We start from the raw sequence: 23,625 nt of genomic DNA on the forward strand, positions 1-23,625 counted from the left end.
GTGGAGGTGCAAGCCCACTCACTGTAATGACACATGTTTTTTTTTTGTTTGTTTGTTTGTTTTTAAAAGTTACGCACTGTGGCTTTAAAAAAAAAAAGTACAAACAAAACATCAAATTTATGTGATCTTAACTGTAAATGAAAATATAAAACAGAGCAAAAGGCAGGAGCAGACAGGCAAAGAGACAGAGGAGCAGACAGGAGCAGGCAGGAGCAGACAGGAGCAGAGACAGGACCTGATAGAAAACTGAAGCCTGACCACATCCTGTCTGTCGTGTGTCTACAGGAAGTCACTTCCTGTTAAACTCATATCAGCAGGTATCAGAGAAACGCAAAACGAACAAACAACACCGACTAAAACAACAACAACAACACGACCAACAACCGACTAAAAAAACACCAACAACACCGACTAAAAACACCAACAACACCGACTAAAAACACAAACAACACCGACTAAAAAACACAAACAACACCGACTAAAAACACCAACAACACCGACTAAAAACACCAACAACACGACTAAAAACACGACAAACAACACCGACTAAAAAACACCAACAACACCGACTAAAAACACCAAACAACACCGACTAAAAAAACAACACAACTAAAAACACCAACAACACCGACTAAAAAAACACAAACAACACCGACTAAAAACACAAAAAACACAAACAACACCGACTAAAAACACCAACAACACTGACTAAAAAAACACCAACAACACCGACTAAAAACACCAACAACACCGACTAAAAACACCAAACAACACCGACTAAAAAAAAAAAACACAAACAACACCGACTAAAAAAACACAAACAACACCGACTAAAAACACAAAAACAACACCGACTAAAAAAACACCAACAACACCGACTAAAAACACCAACAACACCGACTAAAAAAACACAAACAACACCGACTAAAAAAACACAAACAACACCGACTAAAAAACACAAACAACACCGACTAACAACACCGACTAAAAACACCAACAACACCGACTAAAAAACACCAACAACACCGACTAAAAAACACACAACAACACCGACTAAAAACACCAACAACACCGACTAAAAACACCAACAACACCGACTAAAAAACACCAACAACACCAACTAAAAAACACAAACAACACCGACTAAAAAACACAAACAACACCGACTAAAAACACCAACAACACTGACTAAAAAAACACAAACAACACCGACTAAAAAAAAAAAACACCAACAACACCGACTAAAAACACAAACAACACCGACTAAAAAAACACCAACAACACCGACTAAAAAACACAAACAACACCGACTAAAAAACACACAACAACACTGACTAAAAAACACAAACAACACCGACTAAAAAACACCAACAACACTGACTAAAAAAACACAAACAACACCAACTAAAAACACCAACAACACCGACTAAAAAACACAAACAACACCGACTAAAAAAACACCAACAACACCGACTAAAAAACACAAACAACACCGACTAAAAAAACAAACAACACCGACTAAAAACACAAACAACACTGACTAAAAAACACAAACAACACCGACTAAAAAAACACAAACAACACCAACTAAAAACACCAACAACACTGACTAAAAAACACAAACAACACCGACTAAAACAACAACAACAACACCGACTAAAAAAACACCAACAACACAGACAAATTAACACCAACATCATCTAAAAAAAACACAAACTAAAGCCCCGTCCACACTTCGAGTCATCGATGGAAAACGGCTCCAGAGACGGAACGTTCTGGTGCCTCCAGCTCCCATGAATTCATCTGAGTACAGATCTGATCCTGCACCGTGTGGACGCCTGAAAACACTGATACTCTGATGTAGGTCTGTGCTCCACGAAGTAATTCACCGACAAAACACTAAGAGTCTAGAATATTTGTCCATTCATATAAACGTGTGTCTGTGTGTTTGACCTGCAGACGTATAATCTCTGAAAAGTTTAACATGAACCATCTCCAACACGACAGAAACACAGAACAGACTCACCATCAGCAGAACACCCCTCTGTCACAGAAAGAACACTCATATTCCACTGAGTCGTGTCCTTTAGTCCGACAGAAGCTGAACCACATCAGCGACACAAGGAAAGAGCTGTTTTTTGAGTGTTCAGTTTATGCAAATGAGTCTTGTGGTTTTAAGTTTAGTTTCTGTAAAACGTAAACACATGTGCTCAAAACTGTGTGGATAGAGAAGACTTGTGGACACAGAAACAACGTGTCTGGACACAAACCGTTTCCGATACGGTGATTCATTTTAGTGTAAATGTAACCTAAAAAAACACAAAACAAAAAACACCAACTAAAAAAGCACAAACAACACTGACTAAAAAAAAAACACCAACAACCCTGATTTTCATTTAATTTAATTAATTTATTTTATTCTTTTTTTAAATCATTTTTAGCTTTATGCATTTTAACACTTTGTCTTTTTTATTTTTATTTATGCTTTACTGTCTTTTATTGTGTTAATGTGTCTGTGCAGCTCTTTGGAAACTGTCGAGTTCATAAAATGCTTTATAAAAAATAATGTGGATTGGATTGAAAATCGTGTTCTTCCCAGACGAGTGGAGGAGGAGGATCAGAGAGTTTGTGTTTTCAGCTCTGACTCAAGGCTGAGATTTGGTGAATCCAAAACACAAATGTGACTTTATTTTGTTTTCAAACACCAGAAACATCGACCACTTTACACACACACACACACACACACACACACACACACACACACACACACACACACACACACACATACACACACACACACACACACACACACAGACACACACACACACACATACACACACACACACACACACATCACACACACACACACATACACACACACACACACACACATACACACACACACACACACACACATACATACACACACACACACACACACACATACACACACACACACACACACACACACACACACATCACACACACACACACATACACACACACACACACACACACATCACACACACACATACACACACACATCACACACACACACACATACACACACACACACACACACACACACACACACACATCACACACACACACACATACACACACACACATCACACACACACACACATACACACACACACACACACATCACACACACACACACACACACACACATACACACACACACACACACACACACACACACACACACACACACACACACACACACACACATACACACACACACACACACACACACACACACACACACACACACACACAATCACACACACACACACACACACACACACACACACACACACACACACACAGCACACACACACACACACACACAATCACACACACACACACACAATCACACACACACACACACACACACACACACACACAAGCACTCAATCTGTATCATTCGGTTATTCGTTTTTCAAAATAAAACCAAAAATAAGAAAACGAAAAAACTTCATTATTTGTCTTGAAAACCAAAATGAAAAACAGATAGTGAGACCAGACCAGGACCAGACCAGGCCCGAGACCTTGACTAGACCAGGACTGAGTCTGGGATCAGACCGGGACTAGGACCAGGACTGAGACCGGGACTGAGACCTTGACCAGACCAGGATTGGTTCAGTCCTGTTTTAGTCCTGTTTTAGTCCTGGTTCAGTCTTGGTTCAGTCCTGGTTTAGTCCTGTTTTAGTCCTGGTTCAGTCCTGTTTTAGTCCTGGTTTAGTCCTGTTTCAGTTCTGGTTCAGTCCCGGTTCAGTCCTGGTTTAGTCCGGCATTTCAGTCACAGAAACAGGAAACATTCATCCGTTTTTTTCCATTTTTCATTTAAATACAAAATCAAAAACTGAAAAAAAACAAAACAAATTATTATCTTTATCGTTTTTTTTAATTTTTGGTTTTATTTTTAAAAACAAATGAACGAACGACACACAGATTTGCAGGTTTGTGAGTTAAAAATGTGAACGAAACAAAACACAACTCCGGGTCTGTTTGTGACGAGGAAACGACATCAGAAAACAGTGTCTTGTGGGCTCTTTAACGGCGAACAAAAATGTTACACACTGTGGCTTTAAATCCTAAGACTGATGCAATGTGCTGGTCGAACATTTTTATCTTTTTGTTTGCCTCTCTGGTCCGAGTTTATCTCCTCACGCCGGCTACAGCTCGAACTCTCAGCCCCCGAGTTCAGATAAAAAATTGGTGAGAAAAGCCGAGGAGGAGGAGGACGTCGTTGTTATGAAAAAACAAAAAAAAAAATGCCAAAGAAAAATGTAACCGGGACGATCGGTGATTGTTTAAAATCGGGGAGAGATAAACGCGGCGGGTCAGAGTTCACGGCGCAGGAAGTGTCAGAGGAACGGCCAAGGACGCACTCGCACGGAAACAGACCCTCCAGTCCAAAAACACAGAGGAGCACTGTGTAACTTTTCATTTGGGGGAGTCTGTCACTTGCCCGTTTCCATGGATACGTCATCGTTCTGCCTGGAATGTTCCGCAGTGTGATATTCAGTGTTGGGAAGGTGACTTTTAAAATGTAATCCCCTACAGATTACAGATTACATACACCAAAATGTAGTTTGTAACGTAATCCATTAAATTACTTAAAATGAGTAATGTAATCTGAATTACTTTGGATTACTTGATTTGCTGTAGAGAAACAAAGACGAGGAAATCTTCACATAAGAAGTTTTGTCTGATAAAAGAAAATAAAAAGTCCAGACTTTACTGAACCAAATTAAAAATAATATTGATAGAAGACGAGGAAACACGGTCCACACAGCAGGATTTAGTCCTGGTTTAGACCTGGTTTAGTCCTGGTTTAGTCCTGGTTTAGACCTGGGTTTAGTCCTGGTTTAGACCTGGGTTTAGTCCTGTTTTAGTCCTGTTTTAGTCCTGTTTTAGACCTGGTTTAGACCTGGTTTAGACCTGGGTTTAGTCCTGGTTTAGTCCTGGTTTAGACCTGGTTTAGTCCTGGTTTTAGTGCTGGTTTAGTCCTGGTTCAGTCCAGGTTTAGCCCAAAATGTGAAAACAGGAAAATCCCTCTGTGTAATCCATTTATTTCAACAAAGTAACTGTAATCCAATTACCACTCACTGAAACAGTAACTGTAACTGAATACAGTTACTCATCATTTGTACTCTGATTACTTAACTTCGGTACATGTAATCTGTTACTCCCCAACACTGGGGACATTAAACAGCTCTGCTTTACATTTATTCAGTTACAGGTGGTTTTACAGTTCAAAAACACCTACAGAAACAAACATTCTCCACAGATCTGACCTGTAACTTGGTCTGGTTTGGTCCAGACAAAGCACCAACATGTCCACGGACAAAAGCATTTGACAGAGCCTCCACCGGAAAAGTTACACAGTGCAGCTTTACAGAAGAAGTGAAAAAGACTGACCCACGGAACAGTAAAAATGAGGTATTTGTTGATGTTTATGCACAACAAAATCTGATTAGAATCTGATTTCTGGATCTTTAAGATGATTTAAAGTTCCTATATCACGCAAAATTGCCTCCTGTGAGCTTTAAGTCATGTTTTAATGTTGTTCTCTCCTCACAAACAGACCTGGACTTGTGTTTTGTTTCATTCACATGTTTGAGTAACTCTTTATGATTTGTCTGTCTGCATCTCCAAAACTCCAAATGCTCTGTTCCACCTGGTTTTAAAGGTAACAGCTCCTTTTACATTTAGTGCAGTAGAGGCTACGTTCAGACTGCAGGGCTTAATGCTCAATTCCGATTTTTTTGTAAAATCTGATGTTTTTGTGAGGTCGTTCACATTTCCAATTAAATGCGGAGCACATATCGGATACAGGTCACATAGGCTACATTCAGACTGCAGCCTGAAGTGACCCAAATCTGATTTTTTGGCCCCTATGTTCCTGTATCTGATCTTTTAATGACAGTCTGAACCGACACAGATCTGATTTTTTCAAATGTGACCCAGGACATTTGGATATGTGCTCCTGAAACCGATACATATCTGATCTTTTGACATGTGACTTCAGTCTGAACAGTCAAGGCGCATTCATCCGACCTACACGTTATCAACAAGACACAAATGTTCACAAATGTTCTTCTCGTCACATGAAAATTGTTACTGAACTCCGTGTGACTGAAGTGAAGCACATCTCCACTCACCACTCTTGGCTCCGTCTCCACATCCACACGTTCCTTTCAACGGACTGAACCACAAAACACCACGACCAAAAACCTCGTCCTTCTCCTTCTCAATCTCCTCCTTAAAACAAGTAAGTTGTTCATGTTCTGGCTCCGGTACGAGAGGAACTTTAAAATCTCCAGGTGCTCGATGCTGCGTCCATGTTTGGACAACTTCAGTAAACACAGAGACGCTCGCTGCGGTTGACGTCGTCGTGTCTCCAGTGTCACATGTGGGACACTTTTGGGTCGTTCAATGTTCACACTGGAGTCACATACAAGTCACATTTAACTGGAAATGTGAACAACCTCGAAAAAACATCGGGTTTCACAACAAAATCGGAATTGAGCGTTAAGCCCTGCAGTCTGAACGTAGCCTTAGTCTGTTTCACTTCGTGGAAACTGTCTGACCTTTTTATGGCTAAAAATGAAATCTTATGTTTAACTTTTGCAAAACAAAACAGTGATATTCTGGGATACAGATATCAGCTAAATTATCTTAAAGTGTAAAAAACTGTGATGAGATTTGCATTATTAAATATTATTATTATTGTTGACAGCGCCACATACAGGTGTGGTGTATGTATTACATCGGTTTCACTCAGCGTTCTGTTGTTATTGTCATTTTTTTCAGCCTGTAAAAAAAAAAGAAAAAGTAATCCAGGAACATTGTGGTGTGGACGTTGCCTCACACCCTCAGACTAGACTGAAAACTCACCTCTTCTCCCTGACATTTAGTACGAGCGAGTCAGGTCATCTTGATGTTTTTATTGTAGTTATCACGTGTTTTCTGTATATATGTATTTGTACCTGTTTCTTCTGTTTTGTTGACTTGTATGTGAAGAACTTTGGTCAGATGAAGTTGTTTTAAATGTGCTATAGAAATAAAGTTTAGTTAAATTGAATTTTCTCACATATAACATCTGATTATGATTCTTTCTCATGAGGAAATAAAGATACAAATGATTATATTAGTCAGCACTTCTTGTTCACAGTGAACAGAGCAGCAGTTATACTTTTACTATTGTTCTAAAACAATGGCTCTAAAGTTAAATCTTTATTGTCCCTGTGGGGGTTTGTCTTCTGCGTGTGACCCACACAGGGACCCTTCACCAAATCCTGTTCAGGACTCAGAAGAACCTGGAGGACTGGGACCAAACACAAACCCGCCCAAATCCAGACCTGTTTACTGTCGACCTGAGGCAAAAATAAAAACACTAAAGCTAAACCTCCGGGTGTGTTTTAGTTAAAAACGTGCATTGTGTAACTTTTCTGGGGGAGGGTCCAACAAACATTTTTCTCCATGGAGAGTAGGTGCATCATTTGCCCAACTTTTTGAACATTTTTGAAAATCAACCTGTACCTAGTTTCAATTTTTTACATTTCCCAAAGTAAAGTTCCATGAGAAATTTCATGAAATTCTTTTGATGTTTACAGGGTCCACCAAGACTCTGGAGTTTAATGTCTGCAGGAGCCTTAAATCTGAGCTAAAAAGTCTGTTTTTCTTTTTAATAACATCAAAAATAATTAATTTAGCCCAATAGTATCAATAGAAGTCCAATATAAACATGGACATTATGGATCATTTGGCACCAGTTTAATGTCTCTATCATCATTAGTTTCTGAGATTTGGCAAAAGTGTCTTTTCTTTGGGACTTCAAGGACCTTGAATAAGCAATTATTATTATTACTATTAAGAATATTACTACTACTACTACTACTACTACTACTACTACTACTACTACTAATAATAATAATAATCCATCCATTTTCTTCCACTTATCCGGGGCCGGGTCGTGGGGGCATCAGTCTAAACAAGGACTCCCAGACTTCCTTCACCCCAGACACGTCCTCCAGCTCCTCTGGGGGACCCTGAGGTGTTCCCAGGCCAGCAAAGAGGAGGAGGCAACCTCAACTGGCTCCTCTCTACGTGGAGGAGCAGCGGCTCTACTCCGAGCTCCTCCCGTGTGACTGAGCTCCTCACTCTATCTCTAAGGGAGACGCCCAGACACCCTGCGGAGGAAACTCATTTCGAGCGCTTGTATCCACGATCTCGTCCTTTCAGTCACTACCCAGAGCTCATGACCAGAGGTGAGAGTAGGAACGAAGACTGACCGGTAAATCGAGAGCTTCGCCTTTTCGACTCAGCTCCTCTTCACCACAACGGTCCGATACAGCGACCGCATCACTGCCGACGCCGCACCTGTCCACCTGTCAATCTCACGCTCCATCCTCCCCTCACTCCAGAACGAGACCCCGACATACTTGAACTCCTCCACTTGAGGCAAGGGAATAGTTCAAGTAATAATAATATATTTTATTATTTAAATCCTTATTTTTAAAGTTATTTGAGAAAAACTGATTTTTCTGCCAGAGTCATTGTTGGGATGGAATTAAGAGACTCGATGGACCCAGTAGATTTTATTCAATTGAGCAAATATTCCACAGATTTTCTTTTAATTGGTTTTGTCACATTTTAAAATTAGATACAAGTTAAATTTCTGACAGTGGGACAAATGATGCACCTTAATGGAGATGTTATTGCTTTGTCTGGAATGTTTCACAGTGCAGTGAGGCTTTTTTATCTTCATGGGGACCAAACCAGACCGAGTTACAGGTCAGATCTGGAGAGGCGACCCCGCTCACTGTCAGAATGTTTGTTTTTCTAGATATTTTTCAGCTATAAAACCACCTGTAATTGATTAAATGGAAAGTAGAGCTGTTTAATGTCACACTGTGGAACATTCCAGGCAAAGTAATGACGTATCCATGGAATACAGTGACCAGACGTCGCTCTTTACCTGAAACAGTCCCAGTTTTGAGCCCACAGTCCCAGCAGATTTATCCAAAACTAGTGATATTTGTCCCAGTTTTATACAAGAAAAGTCCCAGGTGTCTCTATTTTTGACCAGTTTCACACGTGTCAGCAGTAAAGAGCGGCAGGTAGAGCATTCGCCCACTGATCTGGAGGTTGGTGGTTTGAATCCCGCTCTCAACATAAACATCACAGGTTGAGCGGTCAGATCCACTGACCCACAGGTTGGCTGGTGTGATTCCAGCTCCCACAGATGAATGCTGTCATTGTGTCCTTGGGCAAGACATTTAACCCCCCTTGCCCACAGTGTCTGTGTGCACTGGTGGGTGAATGTGTGAGTGGTTCCATGTTGTAAAGTGCTTTGAAGTTCCTTGAAGGTGGAAAAGCGCTATAAAAATGTGAGAATTTACCCTTAAAGAGAGGCATAAACTGACATTTGTTTCAGTAAAATACAGAAAAGCTGCTTAAAAAACAACCAAAACACAAAGAAAATGTGACTGTACTGACTCACATTAGAGCTCAGTGCAGAACAATTCTCCTTAATTATGCACTTGTTTCACAAACCAGGGGTGTCCCAGTTTTTTTATTTTGAAAATCTGTACCCCCAATACTTCAGGGGATTCCAACTTGTAGCTCAGGAGTTACCAGTGGCTCCAGTGCCTTACAAGCAGCTCACCAAAGGACTTCTGAATTTTACATATTGTACTAAATAACTCAAATGTGATTAATTACCATTGTAAAAGTGTTATTTTGAACTTTGTGCACTAATAAATGGCTAATGGTTTAATGTTTTATAGGCATCTAACTGTACATCTAAGGCTTGCCTCTTATAGGCGAGTTTCATTGTTGACAAAAGCGCGCGTTGCATGCTGGGAATTATTTTGGTCGGCGGCAATAAACACTAATTCAACATGACGGACGGAGCGAGAAAGCACGTAAAGGGTATTGATCCCGGTTATTTATCCACTCTAACGGCAGAGGACCCAAGACCATTTGACCAGAAATTGGTCATAAACATCGATGGAGCCAAATCACCCTTTTCAACCCAGACAGAGCCTGGACCAAACCAAATTTCTGGTCGGAATCACCAACTACCTGGACAAATACTTTAACTTCTTAGGTTTCTTTTTAAAGACAATGCAGTAAAGTGTGTTTACCTTGTTGACATGTTTCGGCTGCTGCTGCAAGCCATCTTCAGAACTGTCACCGGTGTTGGTGGTGACGTGTCGTATATCAGTTGTTGTTACTTCCTGTAGGCGTGGTCAGCCTGATGGACCTGCAGGTGGCTCAGACTGACCACGCCTCCCGTCGCCCGGTGTCTCTGGAGGAGGGTGTCCCAGGTGTGTAAAAGGAGGAACGCTCCGTCATCACGGTTAATGCTGTCCGTGCCTCGCTTTCTGATTTCACTGTCCTCCTTGATCCAGCGTTTGAACTTGTTGTTTTCCGATCCAATGATCCGAGCCCCGACCCAATCCAGAATGTGGTTGTTCCTTTTACAGTGGGTCTGATATGGCGGATTTTAGGTTTTCCTGTTCTGCTTTGTCTTTTTGTGTTCTGGTGAGTCTCCCTGACGTTTCCTTTATGCAATTACAGGAAGTAACAACAGCTGATATACGACACGTCACCACCAACACCGGTGACAGTTCTGAAGACGACTTGCAGCAGCAGCCGAAACATGTCAACAAGGTAAACACACTTTACTGCATTGTCTTTAAAAAGAACCCAAGAAGTTAAAGTATATAACAAGACAAAATGAACATCATTGGCTTGGTACCTGAACAAATATTCACTTGGGTGATATCCACAATGACTTGGTGGAAACTCCTGGGTCATTCACAGCAGAAAAGATGAAAACCTCCAAGAGTCTCGATGTGTTGTTGAACTTGTTGGAGTCCACGGTTTGTTAGGATCTTCTACGTTTGCTCTGCGGATGTTTGAAAGTCGTTTAATTCACCGTTAGCGGTTCTTTTCACTCGGAATACAACAAAGACATTTTCCTTCTTCCGTGCTTCTATTTGTGCATCCGATAATGCAGCAGGAATTTACCATTATCGGGGAGAAATACGCGAGGTTACGCACTGTGTTTGACGCTACCGTGTTCCTTGCCTCCGACCAAAATATTTCCCAGCAGCAACACGGGCTTTTAATAACAATGACGTCAGCTGAAACTCGCCTATAGTAAATCCATTTCTTGCAACCGCTTAAATGAGTAGCTTTCCAGCATTTTCATTTTGTAAAAGTAGCTCACCGGATGCAAAAAGGTTGGAGACCCGTGCTATACATAGAAACGCGCAGGTGACCGGCCCACCACCAAAAAAGTTACACAATGCACCTTTAAAACATGACAAAAAGACAAAAATAAATAAATAAATAAAAACATGTTGCACTTATTTCCTATATTTTGTCTAGCCATTCTAAAGATCCACGTTGCACTTGGAGGTTTTTTAATCTGTGTATCATTCGTTCATTCATTTTTCAATATAAAACCAAAAATAAGAAAACGGAACAACTGTTTTCTTCATTATTTGTCTCCAAATCTAAAATGCAAAAACAGATAAAGATTTGTTTTTTTCAGTTTTCGATTTTGTGTTTAAATGAAGAATGGAAAAAAAACAGATAACGACCGTTTCCCGTTTACGTGACTTCCGTGACTGTGATGCCGGACTGAACCAGGACTGATCCAGGTCCGGAACCAGACCAGCACCAGACCGGGACAAGACTGGGACCAGGGTGGGACCAGAGCGAGACCAGAGGGGACTCCAAGCTTTGACTCCGAGCCTCAGCTTCGAGCTCCGGCCTGGTCCCGGTCTCAGTCTCGGTCTCAGTCCCGCTCTGGTCTCAGTCTCACTCTGGTCCCAGTTGCAGTCCTGATCTCTGTCTCGGTCTGGTCCCGCAGTGGTCTTGGTCTCAGTCCCGCTCTGGTCCCCATCCGGCCCGGCCTGGTCCCGGTCTCAGTCCCAGTCTCAGTCTCGGTCTCAGTCCCGCTCTGGTCCCCTCTGGTCCCAGTCTGGTCTCGGTCTGGTCCCGCTCTGGTCCTGGTCTGGTTCTGGACCTGGATCAGTCCTGGTTGAGTCCGGCATCGCAGTCACGGGAGTCTCGTAAACGGGAAATGGTCGGTATCTGTTTTTTCCATTTTTCATTTAAACACAAAACTGAAAACTGAAAAAAAGAATCATTATCTGTTTTTTCATTTTGGTTTTGGAGACAAATCATGAAGAAAATTGCTGTTTTTTCGTTTTCTTATTTTTGGTTTTATATTGAAAAAATAATGAACGAATGATACACAGATTTATTTATTTTTTATTACAGGGCTGAGAGACAGACCCGAGTGTTTCCATCGCGCGCTCAGGTCCTGCACTGTCTCTTTAAATCGCATTCTTGGAGCTGGAAGTAAACAGCCACTTTTCTTCCCTCGGCAGCCGCCTGAAACATCCCCAAAGCTGTGAGCGCGGCCGCAGATGTGACCGGGCCTCGCTCCGGCTCCTCTGCGGGACATTCCTCCGGAGCGACGGCGGCCCCTCCCCGCTCCCTCCCCGCGCCGGGCCCCCGTGTGCGCATGCGCCGCTCTCCGCTGTCAGGGCACGGCAGACTGACAGTATGGCGGCGGGGTGCAGCTGGAAGGATGCTACTGTCGCCCGTGATGTGTCTATCGCCGGCCGGACCCGCATGGACTATTGACGCTCCCCAGAGACCAGGATTTAGCAGAACCGGGCCGCGGCTTTGAGCTCCGAACATGGCCAGGCTCGCGGACTACTTTGTGGTTGTGGGTTACGACCTCGACAAACGAGGTGGGTGCTGCGCTCGGGCTACTGCGCCTAGCCGACTGTTATTAGCTCCGAGCGGCGGGGACTCCGTAAACACTGGGCATTTCGTCCGGGGCGGGGGCGGGGCTTATAACGTCCTGCCGCAACCATGGCAACGCACTTTTAAAACTCCAAAAGCTCCAAAACAGTCTGGAATATTGCTTTTTTTATTTGCCAATAAAAATGATCGCTGTGGCTCTAACAACCGCTGTCAGTGAACACAATTCACAAACTATGAATGAGCTGGGATGATATAAACATAAAACTTTAATTATTTTTTAAATTAATTTTAGTATTTAACAAGAAAAAAAAAAAACATAAAACTTTTAATAATAATTGTAAAATATTAACTGATAAGGTAAAAAGCATGCATAAAATAAGGAATTAAAATAGGGATGTATAAAACATGATGATATTGCAATTGTTGTTGGAAATGTGCAAAAAGATTATTATTTAGTTTATCGTCTATAATTAAAATGATCAAATTGAAAAAACGTCTGTAAAAAAAAAAAAGAGGTTGTATGGAGGATTTTTTTTGTTTCAAATTGTCATCAAAAGTTTAAAATACCATTAGAGAGACGCAGCAGCCTTGTAATTACGATGACCCAAAAAAAAAAAAAAAAAAAAGAAAATCTATCAACTGTGGATGTAGTGAGGCCAGATAAACATCAGCCAATAGAAAACGAGGCTGCCTCTTTATCTATTGGCTGTTAGGTCGTCAATCAAACTCCCTACGTTTCTAGTGTAACTGACTCGTCGGCGCGCGGGGATTATGTGGTTTATGCAGCGGTTCTTAGAGGCTTTTTCAAACTGTCGCTTCCTCACAAATCGCACAAAGTTTGTTGCGATGGCGGACGAGAATCCACGACCAGTTCGCCGCCAAAGAAAGTCCGTTTTTGAGGTCGCTGAAAGAAGAAAAGAAGGGGAAAAGGAGCGAAGACAAACTGAGGTGATTTTTGGAGATTCCTTCCAGCGATGGCGCGAATGAAGCAGACGAAGAGTCTAAAAACTAAAGACGCGTCGGTCGCTAAATTATTTCTAGACAGGTCACTTCAACGGTAATTCTGAACACGCACTGGATGTAAACAAGCGTGATTTCTAGAGTAAAGAGGCGGGAGGAGGTGTTTCTACTGAGGGAAGGTGGTGTCACGCATGCGCAACATTTGAAAAAGGACTGTCGCTGTATTTCACTTCCCTTAAAAAATCCTCTATACAACCTTTAAGAGACGTTATTGCTTCGTCCGGAATGTCTCACAGTATGGCATTAAATGTTTCCAACCAGACCAAGTTACAGGTCAGATCTGTGGAGAGGCAACTTAGACTTAAATTAATTGAACCACAAGGGAAATTATTTGTACACAGAAGCTCACTCATCACAATATAAAACAATAACAAAGAGTAAAAATTATAAATAATTACCATTTAAATAATAATAAAAAAACTAATACAATAATAAATAAATAAAAATAATAAAATAAAAACATCTAAATAAGTAGCAAAAAACAGATAGTAACAGACAGGTGCCAATATGGTATAATTATATAAATGTATGTGTACAAGTCAAAATAAAATAGAAAAATAAGTAATTAAAATATAATAATAATAAAAAAAATGTATAAAATCTCAGCTTTATACAAGAGGTCATAGGAAGACAGTGCAACAACAATATGACTGACAGGACATAGGGTTATCTGTTACATTAGGGTGAGTTGTTGTACAGTTGTAGGGAGTATTATCTGTTACATTAGGGTGAGTTGTTGTACAGTTGTAGGGAGTATTATCTGTTATATTAGGGTGAGGTGTTGTACAGTTGTAGGGAGTATTATCTTTTACATAAGGGTGAGTTATTGTATAGTTGTAGGGAGTATTATCTGTTACATAAAGGTGAGTTGTTGTACAGTTGTAGGGAGTATTATCAGTTATACAGTGTTTTCTATTCACCTGCCCTGCCAGGGGGAAAAAAAACTTACTGTTTTTACAAGACGAAGCTTAAATTAGACTTAACATTGTACCAACAACACATACAATTTTTCTTTTACTTTTTGTTGTTGCAAATGTAGATTTTTGACAATATTATTTTTTCAGGGTTTTCCATATCAGGGTTAGGAATCAGGACCAGGGTTAGGTTTAGGATAGGTGACCAAATTTTCTAAATAAAAAAACTGGGACATCCCCGGTTTGTGTTGGTTGGTAGTAATAAAATTGTGAAACGAGTGCGTAATTAAGGAAAATTGTTATGCACTCACTATAGTCACATTTTCTTTGTTTTGATGATTTTTTTTTACCTAAACAAATGACAATTTACATCTCATTTAATGTTGGCAGGTATCAGACTAATCCAAAATAGGGACACCAGGGACATTTCTTGTGTAAAAGTGGGACAAATCACAAAATTTATGGATAAATCTGCTGGGACAGGGGACACAGGGCTCAAAACTGTGACTGTCCCACGTAAATAGGGACGTTTTTAGTTTAGGAACATCTCTGAACCTTAATATTTGCTCTTCAGGGTAAATACAGCATTTAAAATCGATATTTTTATTTTAATAACACGCAGTAGTTCGTTAGCTTTGGTTGACATGGAACACCAAGGCCCGCCCCGGACCAAATGCCGAGTGTTTAGCGAGTCCGCTGAGTAGCAGCCGCGGCGGAGGTAGGCGGGGACGGGCCGGGCCGCCGCTCAGATCCAGCCGGCCCTGCGCGCTCCTCGCCGGGCCTCAGCCGGCTACTCTAGCGCGGGGCTTCGCGGGCCTCGCTGGATTAGTGCGCACAAACGCCCGGCTGTCAGGTCTAGTTTCACCGGTAAACGCTGAAGAACGAGTCCGCACTTTGCGCCTCTAAAGTGCGCCACTCCGATCAACTTTTTGAGCTTGTTGCGAACTGTTGTTACACTTTGTTGACAGTTGAGCGGGGCTAACTTTATTTGCTAGATGCTAACGTTAGCCGGGGCTAGCTCTGAGGGGGGGCAGCTGTAAGGCGGATTTATTCACACGTTTCACGGATTTAATCGCATCTTTTTCTCTTGTATTCACTCGGTAATGGATGCCCAGCTCCCGTCGGGTTGTTCTGCTCTTTGTTTACTCTTATTGCCCCTCTGAAATGCCCCTGTGAGCGCCCGCTGCCCGGACAGAGGAGTGAGGTGTCAGTGCTTGGCTGCCCGGTTGAGCGGTGGCTCGGGGGGGACACTGAGCTCACGCCGCTCCCGACCCCGTTCCGGAGCGCTGTTTTTGGGGGGGGCTCGGGTGCACGCGTTTGTCGCTGGAGTGTGCGGGCTGTCCCTGGTGTCTGTGTGAGCAGCGGATTAACCCTGATGCCCTGCCCCTCCCCGAGCCCGTGTGGCCGGGACAGAGGGTTATGGGGACGGGGTGTTGGACCGTTATCTCCCCCCTCCTCCTCCTGCCTCGTCTCCGGGCTATGGCCTACATCTGCTCAGGGCTTTGCAGGCGGATTGTTCCTCTGAGTTAACCTTCTCAGGCTCAAATTAAATTTTAGTAACAAGAAAAAATCTGATATTTGGGGAAAATTATCATATGGGGTAGTAATATACAATCCTGACTTTTTTTTTTGAGAGAGACCTTCACATCCAATGCGTTCTGGGATGTTTCAGATTTGCAGCATTGGTCCGGTGTGGTAAATTAACACTGAAGACTGAAAATGATATGAACGCTAACTTTATTTGTATACCATTTTTCATAACAATAAAAACAAAGAGCACAGTGTAACAGCTTTACAGTGGCAAAACAACATACATTTTTCGTGTGGTGCTCCAAGAAACAAATTTTATCCTTTGTAAACAACAAAAATACTTTGCACTTCTGGCAGGCCGTTTGTGTGGAGCCACTCTTGCACAGTCTGCATCGTCCACGTTTATCAGCATGGATGGGAAAAAAAGGCTCCTGAGTAAAAAAAGCTAATAAAATATGGATTTGGAGTAAGTAGGTAATTGGCATTTAGCTGTTGCAAATCTGCAATGCCTGCCTGGAGAGGGTTAATGACGGGAGCTGTCCAGTTTAGACCCCTGAATCGCTTTAAATCATGACATATATTCAATAATTCAACACGACATGCTTGGATCATTGTTATTGCATGGGGTGACCGTAATTTCAAAATTAAAAAACTGGGACACCCCTGTTTTTTTGGTGGTCTCTCACAATAATAACGGAGACCCTCACAATATTTGTTTAAATGAATAGTTATGGTGATTTTAACGTCTTACTCTTCTAATAACATCTTCTCAAAGCTGTGGTCCGTTTTTAGTAGCCGACTTTGTCCCATTTTACACCGTTGTTAACTAGGGATGTAACAATAACCGAAATATCGTGATATCGTATCGTCAGAAATCTCACAATAATAATGGAGACCCTCACAATATTTATTTAAATGAATAGTTATGGTGATTTTAATGTCTTTCAACACTTTGAATTACTTTGTGTATGAATTATAACTATATAAATAAACTTGCCTTGCCATCGGGTGCAGGAGTCACTAAAAAACAGAGGGAACTACATAGACCATGATCCTTTGGTGTTGTCATTGCAGATTACAAGAAGAAATAACTATCCCTGTGTCCCCTGTCCCGGCAAATTTTTCCAGAACCAGTGATTTGTCCCAGTTTTATACAAGAAATGTCCCGGGCGTTGCTATTTTTGACCAATTTGATCCCTGGCAACAGTAAAAAGAGTCAAAAATTGTCATTTGTTTTGGTAAAATACAGAAAAGCTGCTTAAAAACGACCAGAATTTCAAAATAAAAAACTGGGACACCCCTGTTTTTTTGGTGGTCGGTAATAATAAAATTGTGAAACGAGTGCGTAATTAAGGAAAACTGTTCTGCAGAAACCATTCATGACTAATGTGAACCAGTATCGTCACATTTTCTCTGTGTTTTGGTCATTTTTAAGCAGCTTTTCAACAATTTATGCATCTCTTTATTCTTGACAGGCATCAAATTGGTCAAAAATAGAGACACTTGGGACATTTCTTGGGATAAATCACTGGTTTTGGATAAATCTCCTGGGACAGGGGACACAGGGCTCAAAACTGGGACTGTCCCAGGTAAATAGGGACTTCTTGTCATCCCAGTATATCTGATATGCCTGGCTATTAAATTACTACTATGTATAAATGGCCTTGTTTTTGACTGGGGCAGCCCCGTTTTTTTTGGTGGTTGGTAATAATAAAATTGTGAAACAAGTGCGTAATTAAGGAAAACACCAGGAAGACGCCATTCATGACTAACGTGAACCACTACTGTCACATTTTCTTTGTGTTTTGGTCATTTTTAAGCAGCTTTTCTGTATTTTACCTAAACAAATAACTCTTTATTGTCTCTTTATTGTTGGCACAGATCAAATTGGTCAGAAATAGGGACATTTCTTGTATAAAACTGTCCCGGGTAAATAGGGACGTCTGATCACCCCATTATTGCAGTATATCTGATATGCCTGGCTATTAAATTACTACTATGTATAAATGGCCTTGTTTTTGACTGGGACAGCCCCGTTTTTTTGGTGGTCGGTAATAATAAAATTGTGAAACGAGTGCGTAATTAAAGGAAAACTGTTCTGCAGACACCATTCATGACTAACATGAGCCAGTATAGTCACATTTTCTCTGTGTTTTGGTCGTTTTTAAGCGGCTTTTCTGTATTTTACCTAAACAAATGACAATGTATGCCTCTCTTTATTGTTGGCAGGGATCAAATTGGTCAAAAATAGAGACACTTGGGACATTTCTTGTAGAAAACTGGGACAAATCACTGGTTTTGGATAAATCTGCCGGGACAGGAAACACAGGGCTCAAAACTGGGTAAATAGGGACGTCTGGTCTTCCCTTTATTGCAGTATATTTGATAGGCCTGGCTATTAAATTACTACTATGTATAAATGGCCTTGTTTTTGACACAGTTTCTTGAATTAAACTAGAATATATGCTTTAATTTACTAGTTAAACGTGCTGTAACTTTTGCGATCAGGGGAATTTTATCTGGAATGCTCCACAGTATGGCATTAAACTCAACTATCTTGCATTAAAAAACATTGAAAGCATTCTTACTGCGAGTGGACTTGTCTCTCCACAGATCTGAATGATAACTTTTCAATCTGTGGCGTTAACTGCTTGTCTCCCTAAGTTTAATGCCATACTGTGAAACATTTTATGCAAAGTATTGGCATCTCCTTGGAGACAATTAAGCGCTGGACCTTCCACCAGAAAAGTCATGTCGTGCGTCTTAAACTTTGTCCAAATCAAAACCTTAAAAGCAAAACTATTTTTAGACTAAATGAAGATATTGTGTCTGCTGATATTGCAAAAAAATATTTATTCGTTTGGTCGCCACTCCACAGAGTTCATTGGTCCTCTAATTTACAAACAAAACAACATTTCTCTCACTTCAGACTGCGTTTAGTGCTCATTGATTCTCCAGAAATCAGCCATGTTTTTCAGTCCCCTGTGATATTTATTTTCCCTTTCTTTTTGTCCTCATAAGCACACCACATTTGTTTTGATACAGACGGACCGTGCTTGCCCCTGATTGGCTAATAATCCCGCCCATCCGGACTCTGGGAGATTCTGGATCCAAGGCAATCCTAATTAACCAAGATATATAAAAGCAGTCATAGTTCCTTGTTGTTTTCCATACCCATATCTACCACAAAACCAAAATTAAACTTATTTTATTTATCTTTTTCATCCTCATACTCTTCTAATAACATCTTCTCAAAGCTGTGGTCCATTTTTAGTAGCCGACTTTGTCCCATTTTACACCGCTGTAAACTAGGGATGTAACAATTACCGAAATATCGTGATCTCGTATCGTCAAAAATCTCACAGTAATAACAGAGACCCTCACAGTATTTGTTTAAATGAATAGTTATGGTGATTTTAATGTGTTTCAACGCTTTAAAATTACTTTGTGTATTATTTGAGCTATTCAAATAAATTTGCCTTGCCATAGGGTGCAGAAGTCGCTAAAAAACAGAGGGAAGTACATAGACCATGATCCTTTGCTGTTGTCATTACAGACTACAAGAAGAAATAACTAGCCCTGTGTCCCCTGTCTCAGCAAATTCCTCCAAAACCAGTGATTTGTCCCAGTTTTATACAAGAAATGTCACGGGCGTTCCTCTTTTTGACCAATTTGATCTCTAGCAACAGTAAAAAGAGACAAACGTTGTCATTTGTTTCGGTAAACTACAGAAAAGCTGCTTAAAAAATGACCAAAACACAAAGAAAACGTGACTATACTGACTCATATTAGCGCTGAATGCAGAACAATTTTTAATTTTCAATTTTTATTATTAGCAACCAAACCCACATAATGTATGTCCCAGTTTTTTATTTTGAAAATCTGGTCACAGGCCTGGAGAAGTCATGGAGTTTTAGTTTCTCTTTCACACAACTACAGCATTCTGGAGGCTGGTATGATTATTTCTGAACGTCTGCGCCTTTTGTTTAAAAGAGACAACAATAAATGCACTGACGGGATTTTGAATGTTAAAAAATCTATAATCCCAAACCATAATGTGCGTGGAAAGTAGGATAGGCGATATTTTGTGGAGGCTAAACAGCTAAAACTGTTAATATGCTTCTTTTTCCTTGTAAAATGCCTTGACAAGACTTAATCCAAAGAACTAAGACTTAAAAGTGTTAGAACTGTTATTTCTTCTTGTCGTCTGCACTGAAATGGAGCAAAGGATCATGGTCTATGTAGTTCCCCTTTTTTTTTTTTTTTTTTTTAGCTAAAGCTGCACCATAACTCTTAATTTAAGCAAACAGACATGTAATTCGATATTTTGTGATGGTCCACGATATTATTGTGAGAACTTTGACGATAAAATGTCACGATATTTCGGTTATTGTTACAAACCCAAAAATAAATGTTATGAAACACGTTTAAATCTTATTTCTTCATATTGTAAGCGCTCCAAAGGTTTTTCCAAGGCTTTTCCAAGGCTTTTAAAGGTAAAAAGTAGAGCATAGTCACAATTTCTTTCAATTTCTCCACAAAACATCAGAATAAACATCGACCCGTAAGCTGCATAGTCGTGAAAATATCGTACTGAGGGAAATCTGTAAACCTGGGCTCCCTGTTTAGTGGATGCTCGTTCAATCATAAAACATTCAGTCTCTTGTGGCACGCAGGATTCTAATTACTCTTTTACTCCGAGCAGCTTTTTCGTATTTATTATTCAGCAGCAGCAAAATGTAACATGACAAGGCCTGTTGACATCTGTCTGGGGACTCTCTGTGGCACGCTTTACTGTACGAATTTGCATTTGGAATATCACACAGTAGTAAGAGTGTGCAGAAATATCTAAATATCAATATATATCGTATTGCTTAATGTGGTGATACAGTATCGATATCGTTCGCTGCTGTGTCGATACATCACCAAGAGGATTTTTTAGGTTTATATTACGTAATTATTTTGTCACAGCTGCAGTTTTGTTGTTTGTTCAGAGGAAGGAAACTCGTTTATGCGACACATTTGACATTTTCGCTGTTTTGATGATTAAAATGTTTGCGTTTCATATGAACTTTGCACAGGAAGTGGTTTAACAGAGACTTGGATTAACCTTTATTTTTTTATTGAACCGTATCGAATCGTTTTGAAATATGTCGTGTTGAATCGAAAGTGAGTTGTATCGAGGTTTGTATCGTATCGGCAACTCCTTAACGATACCCAGACCTGTACAGTTGTGTTGTTTACTTGGCTGATCGCAGGAGAAGTATGAAAAGTACTCTATAAATAAAGTTTGATTGATTGATTGAAGTACTAATGTTGATTTTTCTCATACTCTATTACCTCTGTTACTACTGTTACTACTACTACCACTACTAATACTAATATGAATACGAATACTACTGCTACTACTACTATCACCACTGCTACCAACTCTGTTACTAATACTCTTACTGCTGCTGCTACTACTACTACTAATACTAATGCTACTACTACTACTACTACTACTACTACTAATACTAATGCTACTAATACTACTAATGCTACTAATACTACTACTACTACTAATGCTACTAATACTACTACTACTAATGCTACTACTACTACTACTACTAATGCTACTACTACTACTACTACTACTACTACTACTACTACTAACTACTACTACTACTACTAATGCTACTACTACTACTACTACTACTAATGCTACTACTACTACTACTACTACTAATGCTACTACTACTACTACTACTAATGCTACTACTACTACTACTACTACTACTACTAATGCTACTACTACTACTACTAATGCTACTACTACTACTGATGTTATTTCTACTACTGTGAATACTACTACTGCTGTTACTGCTATAACTATTTCTACCTCTGTTACTAATACTACTGACTACTACTACTACTACTACTACTACTACTACTACTACTACTACTACTACAAGTACTACAAGAACTACTACTGCTGCTGTAACTATTACTACCTCTGTTACTAATACTACTGACTGCTACTACTAATACTGCTACTACTACTACTACTATGACCTCTTGTTACTACTACTAGTACTACTACTACTACCACTGTTACCAACACAATTATTGCTGCTATTAATACTGACTACTGCTACTTCTACCACCTCTGATACTAATACTACTGACTGCTGCTACTACTACTACTACTACTACTACTACTACTACTACTACTACTACTACTACTACTACTACTATCGCTGTTACTACGACTGGCTACTACTTCTGTTCGGCTAAAATTGTCAAGTACAATATAAAATGTACTCACAATTTTCTACTTTCATACACATAATTGCATTTTACAGTGTACAATGTGATGGGTATTACTACTACTACTACTACTACTACAACTACAACTACTACTACTACTACTACTACTACCACTACCAGAGCTAGTTCATTTTAAACCATTCGAGGTGGTCCAAAGTTCTTCCAAAGAGCCTCCTAATTATTCACCACGATGAGTTAATGAGCGCTTTTCACAGGTACCAGATCAGTCTAACATGCTATTGCGCACTTCCTGATTATCTGAGAATAAAACAAGACAACGTTTTGCTCAAAAAATTGGACTATAAACTGCTGGACTATACAGTAGCATTGGGTAAATCTCTATGTGTTTCTCACTGCGTATTTTGACCAAAAAGCACCGCAAGAGTTGAAATTAGAGTTGAGATTTATAAAGTTCACATTTTAAACCAAAAGAATTGACAAAACCAATACAAGAATCACATTTCAGAACGTGTTTGTACAGATCTTAACTTCAGGGTGAGCAGTTTTTATGCAGAATTTGACATTTTGTTGTTTGTGAAGATTTTGAAATGTTTGTACTTTTTTTCCCCATTTGCTTATTTGTGTCCATTCAAACTGTGATTTAGATTTGATTGTTACAGTTTCTGGTTCTTGTCAAGAGTATTTGTAGCTCGTTTTCTGCTCACACTTGTTGCTTGTATCTGTGTCTGAGCACAGGATGTTGGAGGCTGTGCTCTGCAGATTCACTCTTTCCTGTTGCACAGAGCAGAGGCTGCACGCTCCAAACCGTGCATCTCTGTTTACTCACAGCACGCTCGGTTAACATGCTCATTTAATGCATATTCTATTATATTTTAAGAAATATTTATTGCACGCTTAGTATATATTTATTACATGTTTATTAGTAGCTATATATTTTTTTCACATTCACTATGTATTTATTACTGTTCATGTATTTATTAATGTTCATATTACACATTTAGTACGTATTTATTACATATTTAGTACATATTTATTACACACATAGTATAAATGTATTACACAT

The 23,625-nt window shown here is 40.1% G+C and overlaps 1 protein-coding gene across 1 annotated transcript in view; it reads left to right on the forward strand.

The window, feature by feature from the left end:
• Window positions 1-12,757: 12,757 nt before the first annotated feature.
• Window positions 12,758-23,625, forward strand: part of sbf1 (SET binding factor 1) — a 131,243-nt gene continuing 120,375 nt past the window's right edge. Inside the window, exon 1 of the mRNA XM_055160034.1 lies at window positions 12,758-12,812. Coding sequence (XP_055016009.1) covers window positions 12,758-12,812 — 55 coding nt within the window. The remainder of the gene's footprint in view (window positions 12,813-23,625) is intronic.

This window comes from Boleophthalmus pectinirostris, unplaced genomic scaffold (genome assembly GCF_026225935.1).
Source record: "Boleophthalmus pectinirostris isolate CB_2022bp ecotype Guang Dong unplaced genomic scaffold, ASM2622593v1 HiC_scaffold_2826, whole genome shotgun sequence".
In the NCBI taxonomy this organism is placed as follows: domain Eukaryota; kingdom Metazoa; phylum Chordata; class Actinopteri; order Gobiiformes; family Gobiidae; genus Boleophthalmus; species Boleophthalmus pectinirostris.